Source organism: Odocoileus virginianus, chromosome 25 (assembly GCF_023699985.2).
Source record: "Odocoileus virginianus isolate 20LAN1187 ecotype Illinois chromosome 25, Ovbor_1.2, whole genome shotgun sequence".
NCBI classification, from domain to species: domain Eukaryota; kingdom Metazoa; phylum Chordata; class Mammalia; order Artiodactyla; family Cervidae; genus Odocoileus; species Odocoileus virginianus.
Window position 1 is genome coordinate 45,768,193 of NC_069698.1, and position 26,986 is coordinate 45,795,178.

Below are 26,986 nucleotides of genomic sequence, written 5' to 3' on the forward strand. Positions count from 1 at the left end.
TCAAGGGATTAGATCTGATAGACAGAGTGCCTGAAGAACTATGGACAGAGGTTCATAACACTGTACAAGAGGCAGTGATCAAAACCATCCCCAAGAAGAAGAAATGCAAAATGGCAAAATGGTTGTCTGAGGAGGCCTTACAAATAGCTCAGAAAAGAGAAGCAAAAGGCAAAGAAGAAAAGGAAAGATATATCCATCTGAATACAGAGTTCCAAAGAACAGCAAGAAACAATAAGAAAGCCTTCCTAAGTGATCAATGCAAAGAAACAGAGGAAAAACAATAGAATGCGAAAGACTAGAGATCTCTTCAAGAAAATCAGAGATACCAAGGGAACATTTCATGCAAAGATAGGCACAATAACAGGCAGAAATGGTATGTGCCTAACAGAAGCAGAAGATATTTAGAAGAGGTGGCAAGAATACACAGAACTATACAAAAAAGATCTTAATTACCCAAATAACCATGACGGTGTGATCACTCACCTAGAGTCAGTCATCCTGGAGTGCGAAGTCAAGTGAGCCTTAGGAAGCATCGCTACAAACAAAGCTAGTGGAGGTGATGGAATTCCAGCTGAGGTATTTCAAATCCTAAACGATGATGCTGTGAAAGTGCTGCACTCAATATGTCAGCCAATTTGGAAAACTCAGCAGTAGCCACAGGACTGGAAAAGGTCAGTTTTCATTTCAATCCCAGAGAAACGCAATGCCAAAGAATGTTCAAACGACTGCATGATTGCACTCATCTCACATGCTAGAAAAGTAATGCTCAAAATTCTCCAAGCCAGGCTTCAACAGTACGTGAACTGTGAACTTCCAAATGTTCAAGCTGAATTTAGAAAAGGCAGAGGAACCAGAGATCAAATTGACAACATCCGTTGGATCACAGCAACAGTAAGAGAGTTCCAGAAAAACATCTACCTCTGCTTTTTTGGCTACACTAAAGAGCCTTTGACTCTGTGGATCACAACAAACTGTGGAAAATTCTTAAAGAGATGGGAATACCAGACCACTTGACCTGCCTTCAAGTCAAGAAGCAACAGTTAGAATTGGACATGGAACGACAGACTGGTTCCAAATAGGAAAAGGAGTATGTCAAGGCTGTATATTGTCACCCTGCTTATTTAACTTATATGCAGAGTACATCATGAGAAACGCTGGGCTGATTGAAGCACAAGCTGGACTCAAGATTTGTGGGAGAAATATCAATTACCTCAGATACGTAGATGACACCACCCTTATGGCAGAAAGTGAAGGAACTAAAGAGCCTTTTGATGAAAGTGAAAGAGGAAAATGACAAAGCTGGCTTAAAACTCATCACTCAAAAAACTAAGATCATTGGTATTGGGTCCCATCACTTTATGGCAAATAGATGGGGAAACAATGGAAACAGTAAGACTTTATTTTTGGGGACTCCAAAAATCACTGCAGATGGTGATTGCAGCCATGAAATTAAAAGATGCTTGCTCCTTGAAAGAAAAGTTATGACCAACCTAGACAGCATATTAAAAAGCAGAGACATTACTTTGCCAACAAAGGTCCGTCTAGTCAAAGCTATGGTTTTTCCAGTAGTCATGTATGAACGTGAGTTGGAGTATAAAGAGAGCTGAGCACCAAAGAGTTGATGCTTTTGAACTGTGGTGTTGGAGAAGACTCTTGAGAGTCCCTTGCAAGGAGATCCAACCAGTCCATCCTAAAGGAGATCTGTTCTGTGTGTTCATTGGAAGGACTAATGCTGAAGCTGAAGCTCCAATACTTTGGCCACCTCATGCAAAGAGTTGACTTATTCAAAAAGACCCTGATGCTGGGAAAGATTGAAGGCAGGAGAAGGGGATGACAGAGGATGAGACAGTTGGATGGTATCACTGACTGAATGGACATGAGTTTGAGCAAGCTTTGGGAATTGGTGATCGACAGGGACGTCTATGAGGTCTCAAACAGTCTGATGTGACTGAGCAACTGAACTGAATGGAACTGAATACCAAAAAGCTAAAGGTGGGAAAAGCTGAGCAGAAAATGGTAGTCCAGAGGTTGATAAGAGAGCTGAACGCAGTCTTATAGGTGTGGGGATAAACCAAAACTGGAGTTCAAAATCAGCTGAGGTGAAAGAATGCTGGATGAAATGTAAATATACCAACCCTCAAAAGGACTGAAGATCAGTTGTGAACCAGTTAATTATCCCAGTGATCTGTTTTTATGCAAACTGCCTGCTGCTAGGATCAAAAAGTAAATCCTTTCTGGACTTCCCTGGTGGCACAGAGGATTAGAAACCTTCTGCCAAAGCAGGGGACACGGGTTCAATCCCTGGTTCAGGAAGACTCCACATGCCACAGAGCAACTAAGCCCATGTGCCGCCACTGCTGAGCCGGTGCGCGAGCGCCCATGCTCTGCAACAGGAGAAGCCACAGAGAAGCCTCTGCACTGCAGCGAGGAGCAGTCCCCGGCTCACTGCAGCGAGAGAGAGCCCCCACGAAGCAGCGAGACTCGGTGCTGAGTGCAAAGTGCCCCAAGTGGCCGGAGCTTGAGCAGGCACCTTGGACCATGGAGTGGAGTCACACACTGAGGACAGTGGAGCAGCAACATAAGAAACCGGGGTCTATATACATATATAGGAAACCTAGGTCTATATACATACATAGGAAACCTAGCTCCATCTTCATACATAAGAAACCGGGGTCTATATACATTCATAGGAAACCTAGGTCCATCTTCATACATAAGAAACCGGGGTCTATATACATTCATAGGAAACCTAGGTCTATATACATACATAGGAAACCTAGGTCTATATACATACATAGGAAACCTAGGTCTATATACATACATAGGAAACCTAGGTCTATATACATACATAGGAAACCTAGGTCTATATACATACATAGGAAACCTAGGTCTATATACATACATAGGAAACCTAGGTCTATATACATACATAGGAAACCTAGGTCTATATACATACATAGAAAACCTAGGTCCATCTTCATACATAAGAAACCGGGGTCTATATACATACATAGGAAACCTAGGTCCATCTTCATACACAAGAAACCGGGGTCTATATACATTCATAGGAAACCTAGGTCCATCCTTATACATAAGAAACCTGGGTCTATATGCATACATAGGAAACCTAGGTCCATCTTTATACACAAGAAACCGGGGTCTATATACATACATAGGAAACCTAGGTCCATCCTTATACATAAGAAACCTGGGTCTATATACATATATAAGAAACCTGGGTCCACATTCATGCATAAGAAACCTGGGTCCATATTCATGCATAAGAAACCTAGGTCTATATACATACAAAGGGAACCTAGGTCCATCTTCATACATAAGAAACCTGGGTCCCCAAACTGCTTATATCTAGACTTCATTTACAAAAGAGAGAAATTTCTTTCTTGTGGAAACTACATTTACTTTGGATTTTTTGTCACACAGAGCCAAACCTAATCAATACTGAATTCAGAAGAACTTCTAAAACTGAAGAATATTAACATCCTTCTAATACTAGACTAGATCGTGTCTAGTATCTCGAGAATAAGAAAAAAACTTGTATCTCGAGAATAAGATAAAAAAAACTTAACAACAACAACAAAATGTTGTCCCAATTTAAAAATGAGCAGGCCTTCCCTGGTGGTCCAGTGGTTAAGAATCTGCCTTGAAATGCAGGGGACAATGGGTTCGATCCCTGGTCCGGGAAGATTCCACATGCCACAGGGCAACGAAGCCCGTGAGCCACACTACTGGGCCTGCACTCTGTCGAGTCCGCAAGCTGCGACCACTGAGCCCACGGGTCACAACTACTGAAGCCTGCGCCCTAGAGCGCGTGCTCTGCAACGAGAAGCCCCTGCAAAGAGAAGCCCTCACACTGCAACAAGGGAGTAGTCCCCGCTCTCCACAGCTGCAGAGAGCCCGTGTGCAGCAATGCACAGCCAACAACACAGAAATATTTGAGAGAAGGCTAGACAAGGGTTTAAACGAAACAAAAATGAGCAAGATATTTCTCCAAAGAAGACACACAGTCAGTCAACAAGGATATGAAAAGATGCTCAACATCATTCGTCATGAGAGAAATTCCTTTCAAAACCACAAGATACTACTACCTATCCACTAGGATGGCTATAATTTTTAAAAATGAAAAATAACAAGTATGGGAGAGACTGTGAAGAGAGTGGATCTCTCAGTGACCTTGCTAAAGGGGAATGTAAAATTTGGCAGCTACTGTGGAAAAGTTTGGTATTTCCTTAAAAAGTTAAATACAGAATTACCAGCAATTCTACTTCTATGTACGGACTTCCCTGGTAGCTCAGAGGTAAAGAATCTGCCCACAATGCAGGAGACCTGGGTTTGATCCCTGGGTCAGGAAGATCCCCTCAAGAAGGAAATGGCAACCCACTCCAGTATTCTTGCCTGGAAAATCCCATGGACAGAGGAGCCTGGTGGGCTATATAGTTCATGGGGTCACTAAGAGTCAGACATGACTGAGCAACGAACACTTTACTTCACTTTACTACTCCTGTGTACATACCCAAAGAACTGAAAACAGGTAATCATAAAAATAATTGAACACGAATGTCCACAGAAGAAGAACTATTCATAAAAATGAAAACGTAGTAACAACCCAAGTGTCCATCAACAGAAGATTGATAATCAAGTTGTGGTATATACATGCTATGGAATGTTCTTCAGCTATAAAAAAATGAAGTACTGATACATGCTACAACCTCAAAAGCATGCTAAGTCAAAGAAGACAGACATAAAAGGTCACATGTTGTACAATGCCATTTATATGAAATGCCCAGAATAGGTAAATCCACAGAGACGGAAAGCAGGTTGGTAGTCTCCAGCGGCAGCATGGGAGGTTGGGGAGTAATTGTTTAATGTACTAAATGCTACTAAGCTGTTCATTTAAAATACTTAATTTTATGTTACATGCATTTTGCTTTATTAAAAAAAGAAGTAAATTCAGCAAAAGCTATTTAACAAATCCATTAAGAATAAAAAAGCCCCTCTCTCCACAGTCCTGATAAAAGACTGACTGTTCTATAGCCAGTAAAAAGTGAATTAGAACCAACTCAGAATCTATTTAATCAACAATAACTTCATCAAGTAACCTTGCCTCTGGAAGCCAATCATTCAGTGAGTCTCACACTTCTGAAGGTCAACCAGTCGACAAACTTTTCACTAAATCTTCTAAAAGCCAGCTGGCCAATGTGTCTTGCCAGAATAACCATGTGTGTAAGGGTAACGTCAACCCACTCCACCTCTGTAACCAACATAACCCAAGAACAATACCCAGATCAAAAACCTTATGTAAAACTAGCAGTTGGATTTACTCAAAATGACAGCCTAACCAGCATACCTTTCCCTTAAACAATACAGATTTTGTTTCAGATATCAAGTGGTAATCTTGATCTCTTCCTTGGACAATCCTCAAGTCAAGATTTTTTTTAATAATACCTCACTGACAGTATCCCCGGGGACCCTTGGACCAAAAAGGAAGACCAGTGGCCTCTTGAGTCCCAAACTCCAAGTTCTCACATCTGTTGCCAGATGAGTCTCTCAAAAACAATCTGAGCTTTGACTAGGTTCTTCGAGCTCCGATTGCTGAATTTATTTTATCTAAGAGTTCTAACAAATAACAGATCTTCGTATAAAGTTACTGAGTACATTTAGATATGAATTTATGATGATCAGACCCACTGCTTGGTTTGGTTTCACTTTCTTGTTCATCTATTTATATGAATTCTTATCTTATATATTCTTATTTTGTCCCTTACTGTCTTGTGTCTGTTGAACATATAAGGAAGTGCTTCAGAGGGCACAGATGGAGGCGTAAGCTAGGTCTCCAAATCAACACAAGTTGGCCCTAAAGACTAATGGTTCATTAGATGGATGAAAACAGGCTGCTAAAATGACTGGGTCAAACTGCTTTGGGTCCCCAGTGAGATCCTCTTAAGAGTACTCTGCAAGGCCTGGCAGTTTGTGAAAGAAGTTCATTTTGTTTAGTCCGTATTTCAGGACCAATTGCTGGGGCCCCTGATCGCGTGGCTCCTTCCCATCCTCTGCCTCACTGAATTAACAAACAGTGCCGCTAATTAGCAAACACACCTCACTGTCATTAACAAACACACTTGACTTACATAGTGCCTTTTCCTCGTTGTCTATGTCAAAGGCATGACTGACGTTCTCCTGGCAGAATTCTCACAATAATCCAAGCCCTTGTGCTAACCTTGATAAAGGGAGATTTTTGCTAAAACTGTCTTAGAATTACAATAACCATTACAGGGAACTTCTGATAAGTCAAAGTTTATACATTTCAAAGGAGCTCTAGAAAAATCAAGGGGAAAAAGGCTAAAGCATTCAACAGTCAACTGCTGAGGCCTCAACATGAAACAAAGGCTCTTAGGAAGCCTCTTTGAAAGAAATACCAGTTCATTTCCATTATAACCTTCTGAAACCCACCCTGCTTCCACCTTCCTCTCTACCCAGTTGTATCTCTACCATCCACTAAAATCCCTTCTATCCTTCTGCACCTTCTTTTACTTCCAAAACAAGTAATAATTTCCTGCAAGTCTTTCTTAACATAGATCATTTACATTATACATATCCCTTCAAAACTAATACACCAGAATATAGATCTAAAGAAACTGATCTTTGAACCTTGATCTAGAACCAAGTTGAGAGCTTTAATCAAGGATTTTCTTAGCCTTAGGAAGAGAAGTTTATATAGAATTCAGATTTTGTAAGATTTTTATTGTCCTGGACTACTAAGTTTGTACCAACCAGTTCACTTAATTATCAGCCCCTAAGATGAGGGCAAAAGAGTCAAAATCAGCAAAAACACTGACAACAGAAAAAAAAAAAACAAACACACACAAAAAGCTAGGAGATGTTTTAAATATTCAGCTCTTCCTAATTCAAGGAATGACCTGGAAGGAGTAAGCAAACAGGAAATGTACAATTAAGGCATTTCAGATGCCTTTCCCTTAGGAAAAGTCTTAATGAAAATCAAAACTATAAACAAACATAAAAAGATGAGTCGAGTAAGTAGCATATCCCAAAACAAATCCAGAAAAAATTTCAAACAACATTCTAGAGAATCCTCAAAAGCAAATGTAAAGACAGGCTTGCCTATTTTTTTGAAAATGGACTCTAGAAGTACCAATTGAGCTGATCTCCAACATGTCACTAAACACTTCAAAAATCTAGAAATCAAAACAAACCTCTGACCTTCAAGATAAAGCAGATGATATACAAAACAAAAATAAGACCAAAAGGTTCTCTGTTCTATGAGAAATGGGCAGCTGTGTACCATAAGCAGAAAGGCCAGGGGAAGAATTCATGTTCTGTAATGACTAAAAAACAGGACAACTAGCCAAAATCTCCCCAGTAACTTACTCCAGGAAACATTTAGTTAGTTAGTGTTAATTGCTCAGTCGTGTCCGACTCTTTGTGACCCCATGGACTGTAGACCACCAGACTCCTCTGTCCATGGAATTCTCCAGGCAAGAATACTAGAGTGGGTTGCCATTCGCTTCTCCAGGGCCCTGATCTTTTAAATACAGATGAACAATGACATACAGATATGGCAATCTTTACATACCAATAATTCTAGAAACATAGAACATCAGATCCCTCAGAATACTAAAACCAATCAAACAGTGGAAATGTCCAACAATCTTTAATGATTATTTTGGGACCATTATCAGAATTTAGTACTTTCCTCATGATACAACCATTTAATAGGTAAGGTTTTGCTTCATAAATGAAACTGCCACGTAAAATTTATTGCAGACTTATTTTTCAAAATTCTGGAAAACACTACATATGACCAAAGTATAGCTGATTTTGACATACAACTACACTATGCATGATTCAAAAATTAACCAAAGGATAAGCTATGATCCCAGAATTTTATAGGCAAAAGACTCTCAAGACATAGGTAAAGTATTTGGAGGTGAGTTTGAGAGTCTAGGCTGATTCATCCTAGATTTTCATAAACCTTTCTTTTTGTATGGACATGTAAGGTTAGGCCTGTACTGTCCAATACAATAGCCACTAGCAACATGTGGTTAATGACCTCTTGAAATGTGGCCAGTGTGACTGAAAAACAGAATTTCAAATTTTTATTTAATTTTAATTAATGAAAATTTCAAAAGGGGCACCAGATCCAGTTATTGGAAGACCTTCAAGTGCATTTGGGAAAGACTTGGGCACGTGAATTTATTTAACAGTAAATTTTCTGAAATCAAATAAAGTATTTCTGATGAAAATTTCCTATCTAAATTGGAAAGTGCTATAAATTTAAAATACACTGAATTTCAAAAACAATATGAGAAAAGAATATAAGGTACCTAATTATTATTGATTAAACACTGAAATAGTACTTTGGATACCAAGTTAAACACAATGTTATTAAAATTTCACCTATTCTTAAATTTTAGGCTACAAGAGAACTTAAAATAGCATATGTGGCTCACATTGTATTTTTATTGAATGGTGCCCGATTAGTCCATGTTATAAGGCAATGACTGTCAGCGAGGGACAATTTTACCACCTGGAGAACATTTAGCAATGCCTGGACATTTTCGGTTCTCACAAGGATGGTACACTGGTATTGAGCAAATATACAGGCCAGGGATGCAGCTAAATGTTTTACAATGCCCAGGACAGTCCCCAAAACAAAGAATTTTGCAGCCCAAAATGCTAACAGTAGTGAGGCTGAGAATTTCTGCTCTAGTGGTTTTTCAAGAGCATGACAAAAATAAAAAATTTGTTTCCTCCTATAGCCCATCCTTTGAGCTACCAGCTTACTTTCTCTTGCACCAAGAAACTGCAGCCTAGATTAATTAGTTGAAGTATCTTCCTAATTTGTACTTAGGTCACTTTTAAATTTGATTGTATCAACCACAGCTTAACATCATAATGCTGAAAGACTGAAACCTTACCCTCTAAGATCAGGAACGAAACAAAGATTATAGGTTCTCACCACTGCTATTCAGTACTGGAGTTTCTAGTCAGATGTCTAATAAAAGGCATCCAGACTGGAAAAGAAATAAAACTATCACTATTGCCAATGGTAAGACGTTATATATAGAAAATTCTAAGCTGTACACACACACACACACACAAACTATTAGAACTAGTAAACAAGTTCAGCAAGGTTGCAGGGTACAAGATCAATGTACAAAAGTAAATCTGATACTATATGATGTATATCTTCACTTTCTCCTTCTCATTTTACTATCAACTATGCACTAGAAATGTATGCCCTCTCATATCAAGAAACTCTCTTAACTTTAGCTGATGAAATAAATTCCCATGGTTATAGGTACACAGTTAAAGAAATCCACGCTCAGAATAGACGTGTTGAACACGCCACTCCTAAGTTCCTATAGAACTTATAGACTGTTAATGGGTCTTAAAGAATAAAAAGGAGCAATACTCTCCAGCTATACAATAACCACATCAGAGTTTTTTAGTATCCAATACTTATCTAGGTAGACTCCAGTGGTCAAACTTACAGTCTTCTATAGGGTACATAATATTCCTAAAGACAAAAGAGTAAGTTGATATACTGCAGCCAGTATTTTTGAGATAACACATCAATTTGGAATGCCATGGAAACTGAGGTTTCTTAACCTTCTCAGGTACCTCCATAAAATCTGGACAACAAATATACAAATTATTTATGCCTTCGTGCACCCAAAGAAGTTGCTCTCCTTAAAAAGAAAATCACAGCTAAAAAAAAAAAGACATTGTCAAAACTATTGGAACTAGCTGACCGTCATGCTAAACACTCTGCTTGGCCCAAAAGTCCTTTTGCAGAAACTTGTATAAAACAGGTATCAATCCACTCCAGTATTCTTGTCTGGGAAATCCCATGGACAGGAGAGCCTGACAGGCCACAGTCCATGGGGTTGCAAAGAGTCAGACACGATTAAGTGACTAAAACTTTCTTCTTTCTTCTTATAAAACAGAAAGAAAAATTCATGGAGAGGCTCAAGGATTTCATTCATAAACACACAAAATTTTTGCCTCTAATTTTAAAAACCACAAAAAAAAACCCACCAATAATTGGACTGTAAATAATTGGACTGTAAATAATTGGACTGTAAATAATTGGACTGTAAAACCTCACCAGTTAAAGCCGAGGGCGGACACCTACCAGATTCTTCCATAAGACGACTGAGCATCCTAAGGGCAAGCTGGCCACGAGAGAACGCAGCAGGGGAAGGGGAGTTAAGAGAGTTCTTGGACCGCAGAGGACATCTATCTCAGAAGTCTCAAAGAAGAACAAGACTAGAAGACTGCTCACCTACTCTGCAAGATTAATTGTAAAGCTATTTTTTAAAGAAAAAAAAAAAAATATATATATATATACGTAGAATTAACACAGATAAATAGACCACTGGAATAGAATACAGAGACGGGAAACCAATATACATACAACAAGATTTGGTAATATAAGTCAGGAGGCACTGTGAAGTCAATGGGTGATGGACAGACTATTTAGAAAATAATATTATGAAAACTGGCTACCCATATGGGGTAGGATTTCTACCTAACAGTCACAACATTGCATTTCAGGTAAATTAGGTATATGGTGAAATTTGTAACTTTTAGAACAAAATATATATATATATTTAAACCTCAGGGAAGGAACCAGTTTTTAAAAACTAACACAGAAAAGTCTCAGTCATAAAGGAAAAGAATGATCAATTTGACTAAATTTAACTGAAAAATTCTGTATAATTACAGACAGCCAAAGACCATGTTAATGTCAAGCCACCTGCCAGAAGAATCCCTGTAAAAGATAAAATATTAGGATCATTAACATGTGCAATCTGCAAGGAAAACAGGCATATAGATGATATATTCACAAAATAAGGGCAAATAAATATATGGAATAAAGCTAAGATTCATGGTAGCCAGGGAAATACAAATGAAAACTAAGAGCTGCTATCTCACAGCTCTGACTGGAAAACTTAAAGTGAGAAGACTAAGTGTTTTGGTGATGACTTAGGAAAACCAGAATCCTCTTGTACCACCATTGAGAGGACAAAGCTACACACCACTTTGGAGAGCAACACGTAAGAGTCAGACACAACTTAGACACTAAACAACAAAGTCACAGAGCACATATCTAAAATCAGAATATCTATTACCTGAAATTCCATTTGGGGGTGTGTGTTCAGAATACCTAGCACATTTCATTTGCATAAGAAAATATTACCAAGAACGTACACTGACAGCGCTGTTCAAGATGGCAAAAAGTAACAACTGAAATGACCATTAGTGAGGGAAATGATAAGCAAACTGATATAATGATACAAAACAGCAGTAATGTTGAACGAAAAGGGAAACTACAAAGGAAAACATATGACAGGATATCACAAAATTCTGAAAAACTGCTATATTATTTATGGACACAAACATGTGGTAAAATATAAAATCTTAAGCAGGAAGGAGTCATACCAACTTCAGGAGGGTGGGTGAGCTTCAATGAGGGAAGGAGGAGATGGTCTCAGGGAAGAGTACAAAAGAGTAACATTTTATTTCTTTAAAAATCAGAAGCAAATATGGCAAAATAGTTTATGAAGAGTACAAGGGCATTTATATTATTATTACTGTTATGTATATTTGAAATATTTTGCAATTAAAAAGAATTTTAATGGGCATATATAGTATAACAATCAAATAATTAATCACACCACACAAACTCAAGTAATGACATTGCTTTAAGCCACAGAAACTTATATACATACATTACAGCATGTGATAAATAAGAGTTAAAAATAAATTCTAAAATTTGCAATTTACATCAGGGCTTTAAATTAACAATTTTGCTAATGGGCTCTCATCTCATGCAATCTTAAAATGTCCTTATGCTAGAATTTTAAGGGATGCTCTCGAGTTGTCAAAGCTATATAAACAAAATTTTAATATGTGATATTCTGAATTTCAGTTCTATTTTGGAAAGCTTCTTCTTTAGTGTATAAACAATAACAAGCTTTACATTTGTATTTACAAGTCTCAAAGAAATGTGCCAAGAGTCCTAAGTATGAGGAGTAGGTATCTCACTTAATTATAGTGTTTCACCCGAGAACCTGATGCCCTGAAGAACAATGTGGGAAAATGCTCCATCATTCCCCTTTCTTTTCTCCTTGGGGTCTGGGTCAGAAGCCAAGACGTACCAATACTGGGAAAGTTATAAACAAAGCCTTACTATAAAACAATTTTAAAGGAAAACTGCAATTTTCACAGAGGAGTGAGACAATCTTTTGGGTTTACTATGTCAGAGAGAGACATAGAAAAAGAGAGAATATTTTAAGAAAGGGGTTAAGAAGAGGTAGTAGAATTTTGCTATCTGTACTCCTTGAGCCTAAGGCTATAAGGTAATAAATACGACAGAGAAAACTTTAGGAGACAGATAAAACTGGGCAGGACACTGTATCTACAATACAACTCAAGATCTTTAACTCACACATAATACTTCAGTCTCCACTACAATGCTCTGACCACATTCATACTATTTCAATAATAACCATTTTACCCAGTTGACAGTAAGCAGTAATTTTATTTAACACGAGTTGCTTTTTGCCAATTAAACATTTGCAACAGAGATGATTAGCTGAGTTTTCAAGTAACCCTGCTGTGAGATAGGCTAATTATTTCCCATGTGATGGAAGACTGCAATAAAATTATTCCAAGTTCCAAACTTTCACACTTTTATATTTTGGGCACAGTTTTTAAGGGCAATAATGCTGTAGCAAAACACAGGTCTTCACCTACCCCGTTTCAGCCTGTTACACTGAATTATACTTAGTATTAAAATGTCTAACTCGCACTTATGAAGGCTAGAAAAAATTAGCTCCCCTCAACTCTCTCTAATTTAGTGTAATTCTGACCAGTAAGAATAGCAAAATTTGCTTACAAAATTTAAAGCCTCCTACAATATTTTTATATTTTTTGCTTTTTCCACCACTCTTAAGTTTCACAAATAATTCACTATTTCTTTGCTCTTGACAGAGGACCACCACTCTGCTTCATGAATAAAATAAGGTGACTTCTGTTTCTCTCAAATTCTCACCCTCCGGAGACTCACTGCAACTGAGTAATAAATTCACTGACACGTCTGCAATCCAAATTTCACTAGCACAAGGAAATTCTGTTACAGTAAAAAGGTCAGTGTTCTGAATTTAATTTTCTGAATTTCAAAACCCTTAATAAATGGAGGCACCTTAAAGTTGTTTATACTCTTTTACATAGGCTTTCAGAGCATGCTTTAAATAGCTTAAGATAAGCTATATTAATAGCTTAATGTCATTTTATCATTAAAATAATTTACAAATATCAGAATACTAATTAATTTTGTTGTTGTAACTAATAAATAAGTCTCAAAATATCTGTGGATGTAAATCAATCCTCTCAATTCATTTATCTCATTCGGACTGTTCTAAACATAGATCAACTAACTGAATGAGTTTATCAGTATAATACAGTTGTGCAACGCCTTCACCGATTCCGACTCTGTACTTTAGGGTTTTTCCATATTTATTTTTAAATGTACAAAGAGATTAAACTACTAATATAAATATTTTCCTCTCCAATATGTAATATTTTTATGTAAAAGAAAAGGTTTCCAAACATTTACAAAGCAATCTAAAGATAAGTAAACCTGATTTTAGGATCATTACATGAACCAAAATAATTTTCCAGAGAAGGCCCTATTTGAAAGTAATGCTCAGTGGCCTCCTCACATCAGCACTTCAAGATGAATCCAAATCCACTGCCTTTGCTTGAATTACTTCAGGGATCAATTCCAATGAGGGGAAAACAAAAATCTCAGAAAAAGGTCTCGCGACAGAGTGGACAAGTGGATTTGTTGCTAGATGTAAACCACTTGTACTGAAAAAGAAAAGTCTAAGTGTTAAAAACTTTTCACATTGCCATTTTACATATACATCTAAAGTAACAATTTTTTATATAAAAATTTACTTTAAATTACACAAAATGGAAATTAAAGCAAACATTTCTTATCAAACTGGCCAAGTTGAAAAGACAATATTATCTTTTTTTTTAACAAAACAAGATGAATACAGCACTCCTTTATCGAACAGTGGTGCTCAGCTTTGCACATTCCATTTTAATAGTGCTAGGTTTTACGTAAATCATCTTCTTTTAATCCTTTCAACAACCTTTAGAAAGGTTTTATTATCTCCATTTTACAGATGAGAAAACTGAAACTCAGATCAGCAAGTTGGTGCTTTGCTGACTAAAACTTTAAAATGACTGAAGTAAGAAAAGGGAGAATGCTGAAATGTTTGTTCTTTACATTCATCTCCAAATCAGCACAGCTCAGCACTCCTTCCAAAGGCCAGTGTGGCTCTCTGCACTTAGGCTCACGCTCACAAACACAGAGGTTTATAAAGAAACCAGCTGTGATGAAACTGAACACAGTGAGACTTTCTTTATGATGTTTAAAAAGAGCAAAAAAGCTCTGATGCCAGATGGCTCTCAGTTCCAATTTGTTCCGCCTCCTTTACGGTATATATCTCATAAAACCATCCATTTTTTAAGTGCCAGGAGCTATTTTAGAAACTTCCATTTATTAAAGTGCTTTGATGCCACCAGTCTCAGTAAATTACTAATTTTCTTTTACAGATTTTGAAAAATCATTTTTAATATGTCTCCCATTAACCACAATTAAGAGTTTAACATCCACTGTTTTCCAAGGTTAGATATCATCTATATATAATATTAATATAGGTAAGATATAAATCAGCTAGTTTCTCTTTAGACTTACCAAACAGGCTGAATGGAACTTTTTTTTGCATGTTCTACAGGCTTTTTTGGGAAGAGAATAGTTGAAACCGTGAATGACTGAGAAACAAATCATGCAATCTTCAACACCCTCAAAACGTTTGTCTACATTATTTTTCCATAATGCTAAGCCTTCCATAATACTTCCATTCTGTTAACAAGGGGAAAAAAAATAATAAAGTTAATACACACTTTAAATCACCAATATAATCTTTATTCAATTTCACAAATTTTAAAGTTGTATTATAATCTGGAGAGAAGAGAGTCTGCTTGGCTATATTCACAATTCTAAGTTTTATGAATACTAGTTTTCAAAATAACCTCCCACGATTTAGGATCCAGGTAAGTTTCTCCATTAAATGTCAACTTGAAAGAAAGGCTTCTGCCCCAATTTTCAATTTTTATAGTCTTTGCTTGTTATTTGATGAAACTTTTTATATAATTAAGTCGTTTGAATCAGTTCTCCTAACTTTTAACTAAATATGATGAAATTAACTATCTCACCTATTCAAATGTCGATTTGTTCCAGCTCTACAATACTAGTGAATAGACTTGTTTTAAAATACTTTTCCTCTACTTTAGAATGCTTGAGAAGCATCACCATGTGCAAACAAAACTAGAGAAGACTTAACAATTTGTTTAGAACGCAACAAGGTCTTTGAAAGTACTGGGATTTCTCTCACCACAGAAGGAGAGGTGAAAGGTTAAAGTAAAAGCCGCTCAGGAGACATTCAGCTGTCCCGAGACTCGCAAAAGGGCTCCCTCTCAAACTGCAATACCACGCACTGTTCTATGACATCTACAGTGTCAATGAAGGAGCGTCCATTCTTCGCAAACACCAGGGAAAAACGCTATAGAGCCTTAAAAATTAAAGTAAGCTTGGCAGGGTCAAGTCATTTAGACAAATATCTGTTTCAGTTTCTGTTCAGTTGCTCAGTCGTGTCTGACTCTTTCTGACCCCATGGACTGCAGCATGCCAGGCTTCCCTGTCCATCACCAACTCCTGGAGCTTGCTCAAACTCTTGTCCATCGAGTCAGTGATGCCATCCAACCCCCTCATCCTCTGTCATACTCTTTCACCTGCCCTCAATCTTTCCCAGCATCAGGGTCTTTGCCAACGAGTTCAGTTCTTCACACGAGGTGGCCAAAGTATTGGAGCATCAGCTTCAGCATCAGTCCTTTCAACGAATATTCAGGACTGATCTCCTTTAGGATGGACTGGTTTGATCTCCTTGCAGTCCAAGGGAGTCTCAAGAGTCTTCTCCAACACCACAGTTCAAAAGCATCACTTCTTCAGTGCTCAACCTTTCTTTGTGGTCCAACTCTCACATCCATAATGACTACTGGAAAAACCATAGCTTCGACTATACAGACCTTTGTCGGATTCAACAAAATATAGCATCCATTTCGACTTAAGCAAAAGAGAGAAAGTTTTACTGCCCTTTCACACAGTAAAGCAGCCATCTCTCTCTAGCTCAGAAAGTCTAACGTGCAAGTACTCGGACACTTACTTGATGGGTGAGGTAAGTGCTTAGCTGAAGCATCCAGTTTCGCCACTGCTGCACGGCCACTCCAACTCTTTTCCCACTCTCCACTGTTATTGAGCCCAATGGGTAATTTGAAGGCAGCTGTATTATAAGCTCAATCACTATATCCTCAATACTATAAGTGGCCATGACTTCTCGAGTAGTAGCTCGAGCTTTCACCTGCAACACATGAAAGGTAATTTTTTTTTTTTGGCCAATTTTCTTTTCTTCCCATTTATTCAAAAATCATCTTAACAGGTTGACAGATAGCAGCCAGTCCTCATTCAAACAAAACATGGGTAAAAAACATATTCACTTATCTAATGTGAGATATTTAATAAATAGGTTCAAATACCTGACAAATTTCATAGTGATGTTATGACAAAGATGTTTTAAAAAGAAATAGCCTATTAGTTGATGCCTTTTCCAGTATGGACTCAATTCATCACAGAAGCAATCTGTTCTCTATTTACCTTCATGAAAACTACTCTATACAAATACTGGGCTATTCATTATTTCTTAAGCAACCACAGAAATTATTAATACATTCTCATCTTCAAACTTTTTGCTTTTGCTGTACGGTTTTCTCTACATTAAATGCTTTAACCCACAGCAGCATCCTGCCTACCTCAAAATAAACTACCCCCATCAAGTCTTACCTAGTCCCCTAAGCTGGATGAACTTTTCCCACCCTGATTGCAGAACACTCTTCTTCTTAATGTGCCACTCTCCAGTTTCCAACGCAAAAAACATTATCAGTATCACCTTCATTCCTTTATCAGACTGCATGTTATTACACAACAGGAATGCGACCCTTCTAAACTGTCTGTTTTGCAGGTGACTGGCACACAGCAACTGGTATGCACACAGCATATCTATAGGTATGCCAATATATATTTTGAATTAACTAATGAATGTTCAAAAACTATTCAGCATAGATAAATGACATTATAGCATCAATCGATGCATTAATTTGAGATCTGATGTCCAAGAATCATAAGATAAAATAGATGATTTCTGTAATTTCTGAACCAAGAGCTACAACTGTGATCATACTCACTACAACAGATAGGCATAACCAATACTGAGACAACTTTTTTTAGGAAAAAAATTTAAAATACTAACCGTCATGCCGTTAAATAGCTGTGTACTTGTTTGCACAGAAGATATTTCTTGAAAAGAAAGAACACTGCTAACGTACTTGCTGGTAAATCTATCTACGATGTTGAAAACACGCTTCTCACTACTGTTCCACCACAGCCTAACCATGGCTGGCAAGTCTTTTAATGTCATGTGATAGACTGAACAAGCCAAGTGTGGAATATGGTAGGGGAGAGCTGAGGTGTCTGAGGAAAAAACAAATTCTCAGTTAGTGACATGTATCTCTTACGCAGAACAGACTAATATTAGTACTTCCCTTTAAAAATCATCTTCAACTCCTAAACACTAGTGCTAGAGCTCATAAAACAAACATACCAAGGTAACCAGACTCTAATTAGCTTTTTATCCCACATTCGAAATCAACAATTAGAATGGTAGAAAGAAGATCCTGTTGGATACTGAAAAATCTGCCCCCAAATAGCACTATTTTGCAGGAAAGATCACAAATAAAATGAAGCACACACACGTCAAAGAGGAGGAAAAATGGAAGATTCTTTTTCTTACGAAAGTGAAAGTGAAGTCACTCAGTCGTGTCCGACTCTTTGCAAGCCCACGGACTGTAGCCCACCAGGCTGCTCTGTCCATGGGATTTTCCAGGCAAGAATACTGGAGTGGGTTGCCATTTCCCTCTCTAGGGGATCTTCCCAACCCAGGGATCGAACCCAGGTCTCCTGGCATTGCAGGCAGACGCTTTACCATCTGAACTACTGGGAAAGCCCCAAATTATGAAAAAAATTTGGCCTCCTTTCCTTTCCCCACAGCTCACTGATGTGTTATGCAGAAGTTCTAGAGTCCCACCATAACACCCACAAGACAAAGTTCCAACTCAGATCTCCAAGACATTTAAAACAATTCCTATTCTCAGGAAATCCTTTTTAATACTGAGGCATAGCTAGATGCATGCATGTCTACTCCTTCAGCTAAAATGTGAGCTCCTGGAGTGAAAAAATTATAAATTTTACTCATCTTCGTTTCCCCAACAGAAGACCATCCACAGAACATTATTGTCTACAGAGTAAAAGGTAACAGTAATCAAGAAACTAAGCTTCAAAAATGAATTAAATTCCTAAGAACTCTAACCATAAGATCTAATTATTTATTCTACATAGAGAAATATGGAAAATCTGGCATTTCAACACTGTCACAGAGGGGACCCACGTTCAGAATTGCTCTCCACACCCTCAGGGTAAAGCGTCACACAACCTGACTTGAGCCTCGTCCCCAGGAAGAAACATACACACACATCATACTGACCTCTAATACACAACTGGAGCTCTTCCGTAAAGAAAGTTCGAGGGTCCTTATTGGAGAGCTCAACAGCTGTCTCTGCAAAGGCTGGATTTTCTGGCATAAGCCTGAACAGGTGATAAAGCAATTTATTCAAACTTTTTGTTTTTCGAAGGTACATTGAATACAGAGCTCGAAGCTGGTGGAAACGAGAGAATATTTGTTAGTAAACCTGATTAAATAGGATATTCAGCAGACTTGAATGAATTAAAAGTATAAATGGATTGGGACTTGCGTGGGGGTGGTCCAGTGGCTGAGACTCCACCCTCCCTATGCAGGGGGCCAGGTGCGATTCCTGGTCAGGGAAACTAGATCCCACACGCTGCAACTAAAATCCAGCACAGCCAAATAAATAAATAAATATTTTAAAAATACATATATATACTACCTATATATATATATAGTACAATGTGTGTGTGTGTGTGTGTGTGTGTGTGTGTAGTACAAGAACACAATGAAAAAATGCATTTATCTGAACACTGAGAATGACATGGAAGAGTCCTACAAAATACATCACACAGTGTTACTTTCCAGTTGGGTCATCTGATGACACTGTTCCCCCTTCTCACACACTAGCAGAAGTCTTCACTATCCCTTCGTTATCAGACATATGCCTCTAACATCTTTCTCAAACTGTCTCCTATTGATAAGTTCACCTCCACTTGGAGTCTGAGCTGAGAAAAATCTATCTGCCACTGCCCACAGATGCTTCACTCATTCTCCTCCCAGATCTTCCACACCACAATCTCTAATCTCTCAAAATGTCTGCTCAAGACCAATCCCATTGTTATCGCTGTCCTCACCCTATACCACACATTCCAGCATCCTTTAATGACAGCACAGTCTGGTGGCTCAAAAGTCCTGGAGTCGTTTTATAAATCAAGAAATTTCACATAATAATATGGATTTTTTTTCCTGATTTCTTTCTTAAAAAGAGGAAAAATCGGGTGCCACTGGGTATACTACAGGTATCTACACGAGACACGTGCTTCAGAAATTTGTTCCTCAATAATGTGGTCTTCATTTGTTCACATTTACCTTGCAGTTCTTTGGTGTTAGTACCTGTTTTAAAATTACTTGTTCTACTATGCCATATTGTCTCCTCAGAGTACACACACACCATTTTCTGGACACAATGAATGCTCAAATACAAAGATCAAGCCCAGAGGAATTTGGCATTTTGGATTCTTAAAAAATCGACCAAAAGACCTTTACATGAAGAAATGCGGAGGACACTGCCTTTACCAAGTAACCCAACTCAACATCACCCATGCGAGGACACACGGTATTCTGTGCTCCTGAGGTGGCAGTGAGCGCACAGCACCACTGTGCAGTGAACCCTCTCGCTGAAAAATAAACAGAATATAACCACGAGGAAACTACCGGACAAATCCCAACTGGAAGAGACTTCACAAAATAACTGACTCGGTGAATGAAAAGAAAGAAAAGTAGAGGAATCATAAGCTAAAGAAATATGACAGACAAATACAAACATAATCCTTGACTGAATCCTCAATAGGAAAGGAAATAAGACTACAACGGACATTACTGGGAAAACTGGGAAATTTTTAGTTTTTTAGGGGGCAAGTGTTAAATACAAATTAGATAATATTAGTGCATCAAAATTAAATTTGAGTGTAATATCTGTATTGCATTTATGATGAAACGTTCTTATCTTAGGAGTTTATGTGTGTGTACATGTGAGCGCAGTTGTGTCTGACTCTTTGTGACCCCATGGACTGCAGCTGGCCAGGCTCCTCTGTCCGTGGGGTTTCCAGAATACTGGAACCGGCTGCCATTTCCTACTCCAGTAGGTCTTCCTGACCCAGGAATCAAAGCCGAGTCTCTTGTGTCAGCTGTGTTGGCAGGCAGGTTCTTCACCACTGCACTATCTGGGAGGGCCAATTCTAGGACATACAAGTTTAAAAGTATCATGATGTCCACTGTCTATCATCTCCGTAAATCTGAATATTTCTCAAAATAAAAAGTTGGAAGGAAAGTACAATTTTTTAAAAAATCTATTGCATCTATCAATGGGCTTTTGAAAAACACATGTCTACTACCCAGCAGTCTCACTCATAGGTATACAACACAAGAGAAACGAAAATAAATGTACACACAAAAACCAAGGCATAAACATTCACAGCAGCTTTATTCACAATAGGCAAAAAGTGGAAACAACCTAAACACTGCATAAGCAAAATGCATTATAGTCATACAAAGAAGTATTTTTTAGACATAAAAAAGGATGCCATACTAACACACGCTAAATTATGAATGAACCTTGAAACCACTGTGCTATAAGAAATAAGCCAGACACAAAAAGGCCATATATATGAAAAATCCACAGTAGGCAAATCATAGAGTCAGAAAATAGATCAGTGGTTGCCAGGGGTTTTGAAAGGAAAAGGAACAGCAGGGTGGGTAAGGGTGTTTTTTTGGGGGGTGGGGAGGGAGGGGGGCTGGGTGTCGATGTGTGTGGATATTGAAAATGTTCTAAAATTAAATGGTAGTGATGGTGTACAATTCTGTAAATACACTAGAAACACCAAACTGTACTCTGTATCTTTTTTTTTTGGCCACACTGGGATCTGAAGTTCCCCGACCAGGGTTCAAACCTGTGCCCCCTGCAGTGGAGGCGTGGAGCCTTAAACAGTGGACTGCCGGCATCCCCAAAACTGCACACTTTAAATAAGCAAACCTGATGATACGTGAAATACACCTCAGCAAAACTATAAGACACACACACACACACACTTGTTTCCAATTCAATTCACTAATTCTTTTGAGAAGAATATTAAAAACAACCCAGATTAAGGACCAAAACTTTATATAAAAAACAGTCTGTTTTAGGATTCTTCTAATAACTGTTATTTACTGAGTTATGATGGTTTACTTGTTGACAGCTCAGTTCAACTTCTAGGCTCAATAAATGCTGATCTAATTCTTTGTGCCCCTCCCCCACCCTGGCTTAATGAAAAAGATGATGTAGTCCTAATTTCTGAGTAAAAGAATCATATAATTATTCCTAATTTCTGAGTATAAGATAACAAGAACAAAATTCTTAGACATAAGGCTTCTGCTGCTGCTGCTAAGTCACCTCAGTTGTGTCCGACTCTGTGTGACCCCATAAGGCCTCAATATGCCGCAATTTAGAGATCAACAGTATTCTAAAAAACAAATGCAGAAGCCCAACAAGTAGTTCTTAAAATACATAACCAGTGAATTAAGACAGGCTCAAATCACAAACCTAAGTGTTAAGACTGAAAAGAATAAAACCATCTGAACATCTAGATCAATGTTGCCTCTGTGATTTCACTTTCTCCTTAGATAAACAAATGCAAAAATGTATATGTTCATATATTTGTACCAAGAAATAGATTATTGAGCTTCCCTGGTGGTTCTGGGGTAAAGAACCTGCCTGCCATTGCAGGATACATGGGTTTGATCCCCAGTCTGGGAAGATCTGGAGAAGGAAAGCGCAACCCACTCCAGTATTCTTGCCTGGAGAATCCCGTGAGCTATAGTCCATGGGGTCGCAAAGACTCAGGACAAAGTGACTAAACAACAACATGGGTTATTAGCAACAATATAAGTTATAACTTAAGGATTCTGAAAAATCACACTGAAAATGAATGCCATGATTATTTAGTCACACTTTAAATATGTAGCAATTTAAGTCTTGTATTAACCTGACAAAGAAGTTACCTACTTTATTAAACTGATTCAATGTGTGAAACTTTTTTAGAAGCAGGCATCTGTCTAAAAGAATTTTTTTAACTGGAGCAGAGCTTTCCAGCTTCCTTCTTAAACGTGAGACAACAGGGACATCTAGTGGTTCCTAAAATAATTTGGGCAAAATAATTACTATAGGATATTTTCATTATTTAGTGATAATAGCTTGAATTACATATGGTAATATTTCATAGATCGTTCTCTAAACACTGAGGTTTCAAATAAGGTGCATTTCCAGTGATGTATTCATTGATATTCCCAAAAGAGCCAGAAGTTGACCAAAGAGGGGAAAAAAAATAGCAAGATCCAGTTCTTTAGAAACTGTTACTATGAGAGCACAAAAGTAAATGATAGAAACCTGGTTTCCTGCAATAAACAGACTTGGTGGATACATTCAGTTAGAAAAAAACTGATCCAAGCATAAAACTGTGGGAGGGTGACTAAGTCGAGACAGAAATAAATTTAGCAGAATGTCTGTAATGAGCCAGATATGATTAGATTAAGATATGAGGCATTTCCTCATTTTTCTCCAAAAGGAGGGGAAGGAAAGTGTTTAGGATAGTAAGAGAGAAGCACATATAGGACAGAATTGTCAAAGGTTGTCTCATTTTATTTACCTGAGATGAAGCAGCTTTGAAGAAAGTAAGTATTAATTTCCAAGTGAGGAGGTACCCCAGAACATAACAGAAGTCTTCACTCAGTGGCTTGACAGTAACGATCTGTCCAACAGGAACACAGCCCAGAACATTTTCTAGTAAGTCCTCTTGAGTGCTAAGAAGAGACATCAGTGCAGCCGGTGGCGACCTAAGAATCAATGATTAAATACCACAATTTTCTTCATAATTTGTCTCTTAACAAACTGACAGCATGTATAAATCTGAAGCATTTTAGAAAAATCTTCCTTTTCCTCTATTTTCCAAAAACCATTTAAAAAGTTCCCCTTTATAGGTTCAATTCTGACCCCTAATGTTGTATAAAGACAATTATAGAATCTGAAAAGCATAAAGTGATATGGAAATATATACATGTATTTTCATATTTATAAATATGTAAGATATGCTATAAAATTTACTCTAGAAGTTAGTTCAGTTCAGTTCAGTTGCTCAGTTGTGTCTGACTCTTTGTGACCTCAAGGACTGCAGCATGCCAGGCTTCCCTGTCAATCACCAACTCCCGGAGTTTACTCAAACTCGTGTCCATTCAGTCGGTGATGCCATCCAACCATCTCATCCTCTGTCGTCCCCTTCTCCTCCTGCCTTCAATCTTTCCCAACATCAGGATCTTTTCAAATAAGTCAGTCCTTTGCATCAGGTGGCCAAAGTATTGGAGTTTCAGCTTCAACATCAGTCCTTCCAATAAACATTCAGGACAGATTTCCTTTAGGATGGACTGGTTGGATCCCCTTGAAGTTCAAGGGACTTTCAAGAGTCTTCTCCAACACCACAGTTCAAAAGCATCAATTCTTTGGTGCTCAGCCTTCTTTATAGTCCAACTCTCACATCCATACATGACTACTGGAAAAACCACAGCCTTGATTAGATGAACCTTTGTTGGCAAGGTAATGTCTCTGCTTTTTAATATGTTGTCTAGGTTGGTCATCACTTTCCTTCCAAGGAGTGAGCATCTTTTAATTTCACGGCTGCAGTCACCACCTGCAGTGATTTTGGAGCCCAGAAAAATAAAAGTCAACTGTTTCCCCATCTATTTCCCAGGAAGTGATGGGACTAGATGCCTTGATCTTAGTTTTCTGAATGTTGAGCTTAAAGCCAACTTTTTCACTATCCTCTTTCACTTTCTTTAGTTCTTCTTTGCTTTCTGCCATAACAGTGGTGTTATCTGCATATCTGAGGTTATTGCTATTTCTCCCAGCAATCTTGATTCCAGCTTGTGCTTCTTCCAGCCCAGCGTTTCTCATGATGTACTCTGCATAAAAGTTAAATAAGCAGGGTGACAATATACAGCCTTGATGTACTCCTTTTCCTATTTGGAACCAGTCTGTTGTTCCATGTCCAGATCTGTTCCTTCCTGACCTGCATACAGATTTCTCAAGAGGCAGATCAGGTGGTCTGGTATTCCCATGTCTTTCAGAATTTTCCAGTTTGTTGTGATCCACATAGTCAAAGGCTTTGGCATAGTCAATAAAGCAGAAGTAGATGTTTTTCTGGAACTCTTGCTTTTCTGATGATCCAGCAGAAAACATATATTTCAACCTTCTGTTTTACAGATGAAAAAAATATCATACATTCGGAGAGGCTAAATGATTAGTCTGAAGTCCCTTGCTAGCCAGGGGAACAATTAGGGCTAACAAATCCTATCAGGTCCTTTATCAACCAACAAAGGGTTAGAAGATCCTAAGACTGTATTGTCTTTTCAATACAGTTAAAGGAATGTTAAAGGAAATTTAACATTCATATGAACTCATGGCAATGTAAGGTAATTTTCTTCTTTATGGAAGTAGTGTACTTATTAACACTTTCAGACAAGCTTGTAAGAGTCTCAGGAAGTGAAATACTTGTGTGTGTTGTTGTTCAGTTGCCAAGTCGTGTCTGACTCTGCGACCCCATGGACTGCAGCATACCAGTCTTCCCTATCCCTATTCATCTCCTGGAGTTTGCCCAAGTTCATGTCCATTGATTCAGTGATGCTGTCCAACCATCTCATCCTGTCACCCTCTTCTCCTCCTGCCTTCAATCTTACCCAGCATCAGGGTCTTTTCCAAAGACTTGTGTGTATCTCCAGTCAAGTTCTCTATGACATTCTGGGTTCAGTCTCTTCTTTTAACTCTGTGATCTTTCTTTCCTTGTGGCTTCCTACTACCAGCCCATAAGTAAAAGTTCTCTTCAAGCTCTGCCCCGAAGTTTTTACCTTCAGCACCACCACCTCATGTAGCAACCCTTCTCCATTCCATACCAACCATCAGATTTTACAAAGAACAGCTCTCCACTTTACACACTAACCTCCATGCACTTTGGAACTTCTGGAATGGCCTCCAGCTCTGCTTGCTACTTGTACAGTTTATGCTTCAGACTTCTGCAGAGTCAGCTGATGGTATCCCATCTTCTACCAAACAAGGCCCCGATCTCTAGAAAATGTCATTTTGAAGGCCCCTCATTACCCTCCAGCTTTAGCTTTCACTGTACGCTCCCTGCCTACTCCACACATACTCACTTATTATCTGGCTGCATTGGGCCTTAGTTGCGGCACGTGGAAACATCACTGCATCAGCTGGATCGTTCACTGCGGCACAGCGACTCTCTCCAACTGTGGCACGTGGGCTCTGTATTCAACACGTAGGTTTAACTGCTCCCCAGAATGTGGGATCTTAGTTCCCAAACCAGGGATCAAACTCATGTCTCCTGCATTGCAAGGCAGATTCTTAACCACTGGACCACCAGGAGAATCCCTCATTTATTCTGTTTTTACTCAACAAATGAGGATTATTCATAACTATTTAAGGTCAACAACTGGGTGTTGGGGAAAAAAAGTGAGGAATAAGAGACTAAAAGCTTCACACAGCTTATATCCCAGTGGAAGAAGATTTAGAAAATTTAAAAAACATGTCACAAGGCAACAGCTCGCTATTCCCCAAGCACATCATGCAGTCACACCCCAGTGCCTGTGCACGTGGCGTCCCTGTAACTCTTCCCTGCTGGCTGAGACGCTCCCCAATCTGAAGGGTCAGTATCAGTGTCCTCCCTTCTTGGCACAGCAGTTGTGTCTTACGAACATCATCCTTTTTCTTAGCACTTGTCACACACTGCCTTCTGTTATAGGGTGGTTGCTTAGTCGCTCAACCATGTCTAACTCTTTTGTGTCCCCATGGACCACAGCCCACCAGGCTCCTCTATCCATGACATTTCCCAGACAAGAATAGTGGAGCAGGCTGCCGTTTCCTTTTCCAAGGGGTCTTCCCAACGTGGAGATCAAACCCACATCTCCTACACTGGCAGGTGGATTCTCTGCCGCTGAGCCACCAGAGAAGCCCATTCAGTTTTAGGCTAATACATCTAAATTACTTCATAAGCTCCATAAGAAAACAGTTTACTTAACACTATATTCTCCCCTCACCATTTAATTAACACTTGCACAAAGGGGAGATCAATACATTTTTGAATGCGTATACTCTTTCCCCAGTTACTGTGTGGCCAAAGAAAGTTTTACTAAACAGCAACAAACGGAAAATGACTTAGAAACAATTAGAAGAGAGAGTAACTATCTTTTCAAGTGAGCTCTAAAATTCATTTAGATTTGTGGAATGAATGTATACGCTAAATTTAGAGCTTTTGCATTGCCTCAGTCTTCTAAAGTCATCATGATGGATTATGAGAATTTAACGAAGCAATCCAACTTATGATGGTTTGACTTCTCATTTTTCAACACTACAATAGTGTCAAAGCTATGTGTTCAGTAGAAACTATATTACAAATTGTGACCTTCTCCCAGAC

The 26,986-nt window shown here is 38.4% G+C and overlaps 1 protein-coding gene across 3 annotated transcripts in view; it reads right to left on the reverse strand.

The window, feature by feature from the left end:
• Positions 1 to 11,407: 11,407 nt before the first annotated feature.
• LTN1 (listerin E3 ubiquitin protein ligase 1) overlaps positions 11,408 to 26,986 on the reverse strand; it is a 58,405-nt gene continuing 42,826 nt past the window's right edge. The window contains exons 25-30 of one of the 3 annotated variants that reach the window (XM_020903581.2): positions 23,159 to 23,345; positions 18,774 to 18,945; positions 17,484 to 17,704; positions 16,344 to 16,538; positions 14,816 to 14,983; positions 11,408 to 13,917 (exon numbers count right to left, since the gene is read on the reverse strand). In XM_020903581.2, the coding sequence (XP_020759240.2) occupies positions 13,855 to 13,917; positions 14,816 to 14,983; positions 16,344 to 16,538; positions 17,484 to 17,704; positions 18,774 to 18,945; positions 23,159 to 23,345 (1,006 nt within the window). In that variant the 3' untranslated portion in view covers positions 11,408 to 13,854. Of the gene's footprint in view, positions 13,918 to 14,815; positions 14,984 to 16,343; positions 16,539 to 17,483; positions 17,705 to 18,773; positions 18,946 to 23,158; positions 23,346 to 25,500; positions 25,624 to 25,709; positions 25,898 to 26,986 lie in introns of those variants that run through there. The other 2 variants (XR_011483490.1, XM_070455120.1) reach the window with 2 other exon arrangements.